The following is an 8,423-nucleotide window of genomic DNA, read 5'->3' as shown; positions in this document are numbered from 1 at the left end:
CTATTCCACCAGGAGATCTGGTTGAACCTTTTTTCATTCCAACCATCAAATATATTTTGATAAAATTTAAGAAGCTTTTGTAACCTTTTCTGCATCTTGAATAAAAATTGAATTTGTCACTTTCTACAAAATTATTTGTCCCAGAGTATTCTGTGTAGTGCCCACAACAGGCTGTCTTTTGAAGATCAGTGAAGCTTTTTGTGATGTGTAAAATACCCATGTGTTTCATGGGGTTGCTCTGAATCATCCTTGCCAAATTTAAGGGTACAAAAAGTGTCTCACCTCAACCGTATTGAAACTAGATTAAGAGCCACAGGATTAGTTCTTCTGCATTTTCAACATGCTTATAGGTTTTGGGCCTAGGGGGGATTTAAGTGTGTAAAATAGATCTCTGCCTGTGTGCTGGTTACAGAGTGAGGCAGAGCTCTGCTGTAGGTAGTTTGCCTGGTCGGGCAGAACCAACCATGACAGTCCCAGCAGGTTGGTGAGAGTGCTGGGACATGCTGCCAGCTGCAGGCTCTGCTCTGCTCTTGCCCAGGGAGGTCCTCCCCAGCCTGCCCTTGGCTCCATCCCCAAATCCTATAGTCCCTGTGATGGAACCCAGTGGAAACTGTTTGGTAGTGTCTTTACAAGTCTAAAAGTCTCTTGTCCGTGTGGTGCAAGAACTGACCTTGTGTCTCTGGTTCAGCCTTATTTCCAGGCTTTCTGTAACGTCTCTTGTTTCTGACCAGTTTTCTTGTATCAACTCTTCTTTCAGCTTCTCGCCGTATTTCGCCCCCGAATCCTCTCCATCTGCACCACTCCTCTGTGGTAACCTTTATTCTCCTGCCTTTAAAGCATTAGTTCTGTGTCTGGCTTTCTGCTCATATCTCCTTTCTGCATCCCAAAGTGTCATGTGCAGTTCCCTGCTTGATGGGCTTCTGTGTTCCCTAAATGGGATCTGATATCAAATTGTCTGGAAAAGATTGCACTTATATTCTTAAAAAAAATAATAAAAAGAACGGGTGATCAACAATTTCAGTGAGAGTCTGCCTATAGACTCTAGGTAGTGGAGGACCTTAAAAATCTCAAGTGAAGCAGGAGTTTGTGCATTGGATGCTTTGCTTGGGAGATCATGGAAAATGGAATGTAAAATAAATAAAGTTAGTTTTCCGTAACAAGTATAAATAGTGAAAGTGAAAAAACCCCACTCTTGTTTAATTGCAATCCTGGGCTTTCAGGCACATTCAGAGGTAGAAAATGCTGTTAATTCATCAAATGAAGAGCTCAGAGCTTAATCTACCAGTTAATTTTTCACCTTCATTAAGAATGCAGAGAAGTAAAAATCTGTGTGGTCTCCCTGGTCCTTGACTTAACGGGGAGTTAAACACACACTCAGTGTCACCTGAGACTCTAAGTCTGAATATATGATGTAAGGTTTCTCCAGTTAGTAAAAAATGTGGACTTTTTCTTTCCAGGTCCTCCATCTGCTCCCCAGAACCTAATTTCCAATGTCAATGAGACCTCAGTGAACTTGGAGTGGAGCCCCCCCCAGAACAAAGGTGGTCGCGAAGACATCTCCTACAATGTGGTATGCAAGAGGTGCGGTGCCGGTGACTTGAGCCGCTGCCGGTCCTGTGGCAGTGGTGTGCACTTCAGCCCCCAGCAGAACGGCTTGAAAACCACCAAAGTCTCCATTACTGACCTCCTAGCACACACTAACTACACCTTTGAAGTCTGGGCAGTGAATGGAGTGTCCAAGCAAAACCCCAGCCAGGACCAAGCTGTGTCAGTCACTGTGACAACTAACCAAGCAGGTAGGAGCCTAAACACAATTTCTCTTCCTCTCTCTTTGCCTGTTTTTTAGGAAGGCTGTGATTTCCATTACATTTAAGCATCAGCAAACGAATTAAGAGAGCCCTAAGATCTGTAACTGGGTCAAACCCTTGTTTTCTGCTTATTTGTATGGATAGTTTAAATTCTTTAAAGATGGAAAAACAGTGGAGGGTTTGACTCTGTGGCTGGGGGCAGAGCTGTGCTGCAGCACGCTGCGAGGCCATTGGGAGGCATTCTGCAGAAGCAGAAAAGCACAGCAGCCCTGGGCGATGCCAGGGGACAGAGCCAGGCCACCAACAGCTCCAGGGCCACCAGCGGCTCTGGCCTTTGTATGGGAGACCCTGCACACAGACACAAATGTGATCTTGGTGTTTACAGAGGGCAAAATAGGCACTCAGGGACCACAGGACTGTACTTCTGCCTCCTTCCAAAAAGGGCTGCGTAAGCTCCAAAGAGAGGAGTGAGCTAGTGCCCTCCTGCTCTCTCTCCTCTCCCTGCAAAGTCCATTAGACCCTGTCCCATTATTAAATAAATACCTCCGTAACCTGCTGCTAGCATTTCAATTGATCAGAGCTGGCTTTAATGTAGAAATCCTATATGAGCTTTCATCTTCATGCCGGCTGTTTTTTGCATTTTACTCATTTGAGAGAGTGAAATACTACTTCTGTTTACACGTGATTGTTTCAGATATCCTGGGCAGTTCTACTTTTTTTTCAGTCCTGTACTTGACCTGGCAAAGGCTACTGCAGCAACAACTTTAGTTTTGATGATCATTCCTATGATTTTTTTATTATATCAAAGCATTTCTTGTCTGCAGCTAGCTAGGGTTTCAAGCAGGTTTCAGTTAAAATTATATACATTTGAATATAACACTCTTCTATATGCAAATTAGATACCCAGACTGGCTACAAGACTGTCAGACCTGTTACCGACTTGCTCACAGCACTTGAGTGCCTTCAAGTCCCACAGACTTGCAGACTTTGCAGGCGTTCAGCAGCTCAGGGTGCAGCTTTGCAGGGTCATCCTTCATTGTTAGATTTATGTGCGTGGGACAATAGTGATACTTGGTGTTTTGATAGTCCTGGACCATATAAATACTTCAAATTCTCTTTCCTTGTAGGTACATGTGAAAAATAGGTATGCATAGTCTAAATCTTAAATTTTTAGTTGTAGTCCAGAACACTCTAATATTAACAATGAGAGAGAGAAATTCAGTTTTGCAGTGACAGTTACAAGCAAAATTGTCAAGTCCACATTGAAGCTCCTTTGAAAACCTGATCCAGTGGTTTTTGTTCTTTACACATACAGTTGACAGCATCCCTTTTAAATTATGATTCAAAAATTCAAACTATAGCTTTGCCTAGTGAAAGGAAGACTAATAGAGAACAGGGGCTATTGCAGAGTCTGGGGAGGAAGCTGCGGAAGAATGCTGTCATACGCTGTACGAAAAGAGAAGGTTGAGAACAGCAGCAGGGACAGTGTTTTTGTGCTATGAATGCCTAGCAAAGAGTATTTCTGACTGCTTTTGGCATGGGTAAGGATTAGTGGATGCATATATGCATGAATAAGGGAGTGGGATCCATCTACCGTGTGAAAATTCTACCATCTTATGCTTTAATATGCAAACTGAAATCTGATTGAATATGCAAATAAGAATTGATTTTGTTTATTATCCATGAGTAGCAGTTCTTCACATCAGGAAATTTGTATTTTTGCCAACATTTCCAATTATGAGACATACCCAGTCTATCAAATGCTTCAGAGGGCTGGAGAAAACTACTGTACAACTGAAAATTAACTCCAAGGTGCCAGTGTTCTGTTCTTCATACAACTGTGAGCTAGAAGATCTGAATAGAATTATGTGGCCTAAACCTACAGTAGTTCTCAACTAAGATAAATAGTCCTTACATATGCAAATAATCCCATTGATTTCAGTGAAACTGCTTACTTGAGTAAAGGTTTGTAAAGTTGGACCCTTGGGTTTTACAAGTACTGATCAGTTTAAGCACTGTAAATGTGTCTGGCATGCATTAAAATTCTTGCGCCACTCATTTTTTTCATTATAAAGAAGCCATGTTATAAGGCACTGCCACAGCCTTTTAAAAAATCTTGCATGTTTCTTAACACCAATATACAGCTACCTTGATTTCTTTGCAGCCATTTCTAATTCAGATTAGATCCATGCTCCTTTAATAACACTCTTTGCCTGCTTTGCTCATAAAAATGAAACTACCAACACTGAAAATCTGTAAATTACTTTATTAGTTTTGCTACCCATGCTTGTGCTTTCAAACATGTGATACAAAAAACCCATTTATGTGGTTCTTCAGTTCTTTAGATATGAACAGTGCTTTTAGGTCATTGGGGGAATTCAGTGGAAAATTCAGTAGGGATAAATATGAAAGAGACCAGGAAGTCCTTCCTCTTATCAGCGGTCTCAAATTGACCTTCCAAATATACAGAAGATATACATAAATTTTAGGATAAAATTTTTGATGTCAGAATCAGAAATGTAAATATTGATATGTTTGCTTGCATTGTTGGCGGCTGCTATAGAAGGCATGCATTTGGAGATGGACAGAAAGCAGTGAGAAAACAGTTCCAGTTCAGCACAAAATGGAAGAAATGTGTTGTACTGACATAAAAAATGCAGTTGAAAGGCACAGGAGTTTCTTTTTTTTTGCTTTTAGTATTTTGCTCCTGTAGATAATTAAATGAGGCAGTTTAGTTTCCCCCTTTGTTTGGAAACTGAAAACAGTTTCCAATACTGCAGAAAAATGTTTAAATGAAAATAAGCTTTTGCCATTTTAAAGTAGGATCAAAAAGCATTTGAAATAGTATTTTTCCTGCTTCCTTTGAAAAGCTCCTCGTTTTTATAGCTTTTTTTTTTTAAGAGAGAAGCTAAATTTCAGGCTTTGAACCAAGTAAAAATTTGTCTTAGTGAAATACTTGAATGGTGTGACATTTTAAGAATTTTGAATTGTGAATTCAGCTTGCTATTCTACATGTTTAGTATAATAATGCTTTTGAGTTTTCTTAGTGGGACCTGCGACTCTTTTCCGTATAGGATTAAAAATTAATTAAAAAAGTAAAGGATGGAACACTGAGTTCCTGAAGCTTGCAGTCAGCGCCCTTATCACAAATGCTGGGAAATGCTGGTATTAGGGGTCTTTACCCACTGTGGTGAGTTTGTGGCTTTCTGGTTTTGCTCAAATGAAATCAGCACCCTGTCCATTATTTAAAAATGTGAAATGACTTGTGGAAGAGATGCACACCAGCAATTCTCATGCGATGCTGCTAGGATAAACTAATTTCAGTAAGAAACCCTAGCAGGCAGTTGACTGAATAGCCCCAAAATCTCCAGACTCTTTCCTCCCCACCCCCCCCCGCCTCAGGATAATGCTGCGAAGCTATTCAAAATTAAAAGTAAATCTCTCAGTAAAAAGACCTTGTTCACAGCAAGCAGGAAGATTTACTTTTTTGAAGAGGTCCTGTACAGTTTATATTTTTATTAAGGATTACAGCTGAGCTGTTTAGGTCTCCAGCCTTACAGCCAGGTTCATTGGTAAGTCTGTCTGTCTGTGCGTGTCTGAGGGGCAGCACCGCAAGGACGAGGTTTTGCACGGATTCTAAAGGCATTCAGAAGGCAGAGGAGCCTCAGGGAGGGTGGAAGGGGGGGAAAGACAGTCTACACAAGCTCTAAATGAGATTTAAAACCCAAACTCTTTATGCTGCTTGCTTTCCTCCCTTCTAATTATTAGCATTTTATGAGGGATGGGTGTCCTTCTTGTTCCTTTGCTTGTTGGGCTTAAAACGGTCAGTATTTTGGAATAAACAGACTTGCCTTGTGATATGTTACCTTGGGCTCAGTGCTTCCTTAAGTGGTCCAGCACAGCTAGATAGAGGCAGGATGTGCCAATTAGGATGAAAATACAGTATAAATAAATAAGCTTACTCTTTCTCCCATTGCATCCGACTGGATGTTTTCAAGCTGCCTGTGCCTCAGGATCAAGCACTGATCTTTGTTATGAATATCTCAGTCTCCCTGTCCCATTTTTCCCTCTTTCTGTTCTCGCTCCTCTCCCCGTCTCCTTTGTCTCTGCAATCCCCAACACCTTGCCTGTCTAGCTGTCTGTTTGCCTGTCTCAAAGCTGCTTCATCTCAGAGGCAGATCAGTGTGGCTAGCTGTGCTGCAGTCCTTCCCCCTTTCTGAATCCTCCCCTGGTTCCTCACCATCACTCAGAGCCCTGCGGTTGCTCAGTCTCCGTTTCCAGGCAGGAACTAAAATAGGTCACCGTGCCACCAGGACTTAAGCACCACTGAAAATACCTGTGTGAATTGAGTATTCTTCTGGGACAGGCTGCAGTTTTGGTGACCACACTGATGAACCTGAAATATTGACACAGAGTGGAGGAAAAGAAAATGTCAACTGTTAGTCAGGCTTATTTAGCCTTTAGGTTTGTTGGTTTTTATGTTCTTAATTCTATTACAAAAAGGGAAAAAAAATACCTGGAAGATCCTGATCCCTTGAGGATGACTGTGGATTAAGTCAGAAATGGTAGGGAAGGGAGGAGAAAGAAGTGGAAGCTATTTGCTTCCAGATGACTTATGAGTTCTACTTGGCTTTTGGGTAGAGGAATATGTATTCCCATTTTGCATTTTGGTGGGTCTTCTTTGAAAGCCCACATTTCCTTTCAAATGCTAATTAGCATTCCTCACGTGTGGTACAGAACAGCACAGAAAATGCATAGAAGGTTTTACATTCTGCCAGTGTGGTTTAGCCTGTGCAGAACTAAATTTGCAGTCAGTAAAAATTCATGGACATACATTGCCCTTGGTCAGTGTGCACTCCTCATATTGACAAAGTAATAGTTGCTCAGGCAGATCAAAAGCAACACATGCCAAGGCCAGGAAGCCTAAGGTTTTCAGTATTTTCTTTTTAATGTGCTACTTTCCTGGATGTTTATAACTTATCTATAAAGAATTGCTCTGTAGTGAAACATCAAAAGACATTGTTAAGTAGCTTTCAGGTGCAGAGCTTTCTTTAGGCGACTGCATGAATAGCCTTAAACTACTACTGGAAAATAAGATTGACTCTGAAGATTGATCGATCAGTCTGGTTCTCTGAACTCCATCCTATTGTTTGAGTATAGTTGTGGCTTAAGTATAAATAACAGTAAATTATTTCTGTTTGGTGAGAGTGAACATAACATTTTTGGATTTTGTATGTGGTGATATTTATGTGTACATTGAGTATCTTATTGACAGGAAGGTGGTAAAATAAGTTATTTTTGCTACCAAAGTTAGCAGTTTATTTTGGTTTTTAATGCAATCCTGGTGATGAGCTGTTTATTGTTGTTTTGATACATGATTTTGAAGGACTGTATATCCCCAGGGAAGTTGTCGTCTCCAAATAGCATCTCTTGAACTTGAAGAAAAGATTCATCATACAGTTGGGTCAGAGTTTCACATACTCTCTAAAACAGCATAAACTGGCAAAATAATTTTATGTTCTGACATTACCTTTCCCTAGTGCCTACTGAGGCTATCGGGAGGCTCATGCAGGTCAGCTACCCTTTCAGGGCTGGTGGGTTTTCTGGTCCAGCTCCCTACCTGACTCCCTTGGGTGGTGGGAGGATGGGGTAGTGCTGGTGTGAGGTTTTAGGGGCATTGTGGAGGGCAGGATTAAGGTGCTGGGACAGGCTGCTACAAGATGAGTGTCTTGGACCAGCTGGAAAGTGTTGAGGTTTGCAGCAAGTTGGACAGACCAACCTAGAAGCTGTGAAGGTGGGCAAGTTTGTTTCTCTGCCCAAACAGAGGAGTGAGTGGCTCCTCAGGTCCTGGGCACAGCACTACCTGGCTGTAGCCTTCCCAGACATCCAGGAGTCAATTCCATTTTTAATTTTTTTTTTTTTTTCAAAGTAATGCTACCAGCATGGTCCCACCCTTTCCAGTTACTTGTTCCCTGCAGCTAAAGGATACAAATAGCCTGTTCCAAGCATCCTTTTACAGGCACAAAAACCCATGAGGAAACTCATGCATGTAGCTGGGTGTGTATAAACAGCCACAGCACCCTGGCCATCCAGTTCCCTGCATGCCTGATTTAAAATAATCTCTTGGCAAACATCTGGATCCATGCCAGATGTTAAGAGCATGGGATGTGTCTGTGAAAATTCTAGCTGCTGCATTCTTGTTGTTTTTGCAAATTGTCAGAGTGATGGAAAAGGGGAGTTACAAAGGAGTGTTTTTATTTTGCTGTAATGGTATTTGTAAATAAGGATGATGGATCAGCATTCTCCTTGTTCCTCAAATGGAGCTGTGTCAAACACGAATTCAATAGGGAAAGGGATTCAAAACTAGTAAGCAGGGACTTGAAAAAGGGCTGATCCGTGAGCGTGACACTCCGACTGATTTGTTGCAGCATCTTGCACAATTCCGGGCTAATTGTATGCAACTTTCTCATTTTTAATCTCAACTAGTGTGGTTTCTAGGGCTTCCCATTTATCTGCTAAACAGAAGCAGCAATCACTCCCCATACAGACATTTTCAAGCTGAGGGGTTTGGACAAATTGTCAGCTGTTGTGAGGTTTCACCTGCTGTAGACTGTG

The 8,423-nt window shown here is 41.5% G+C and overlaps 1 protein-coding gene across 1 annotated transcript in view; it reads left to right on the top strand.

Moving 5' to 3' along the window:
* EPHA4 (EPH receptor A4) overlaps positions 1–8,423 on the top strand; it is a 105,086-nt gene that overhangs the window by 58,653 nt on the left and 38,010 nt on the right. Inside the window, exon 6 of the mRNA XM_010001652.1 lies at positions 1,458–1,796. Coding sequence (XP_009999954.1) covers positions 1,458–1,796 — 339 coding nt within the window. The remainder of the gene's footprint in view (positions 1–1,457; positions 1,797–8,423) is intronic.

This window comes from Chaetura pelagica, unplaced genomic scaffold (assembly GCF_000747805.2).
Source record: "Chaetura pelagica isolate M959 unplaced genomic scaffold, ChaPel_1.0 scaffold207, whole genome shotgun sequence".
Lineage (NCBI taxonomy): Eukaryota > Metazoa > Chordata > Aves > Apodiformes > Apodidae > Chaetura > Chaetura pelagica.
Note: the sequence above shows the minus strand (reverse complement) of the source record. Positions and strands in the feature narration are given on the sequence as shown.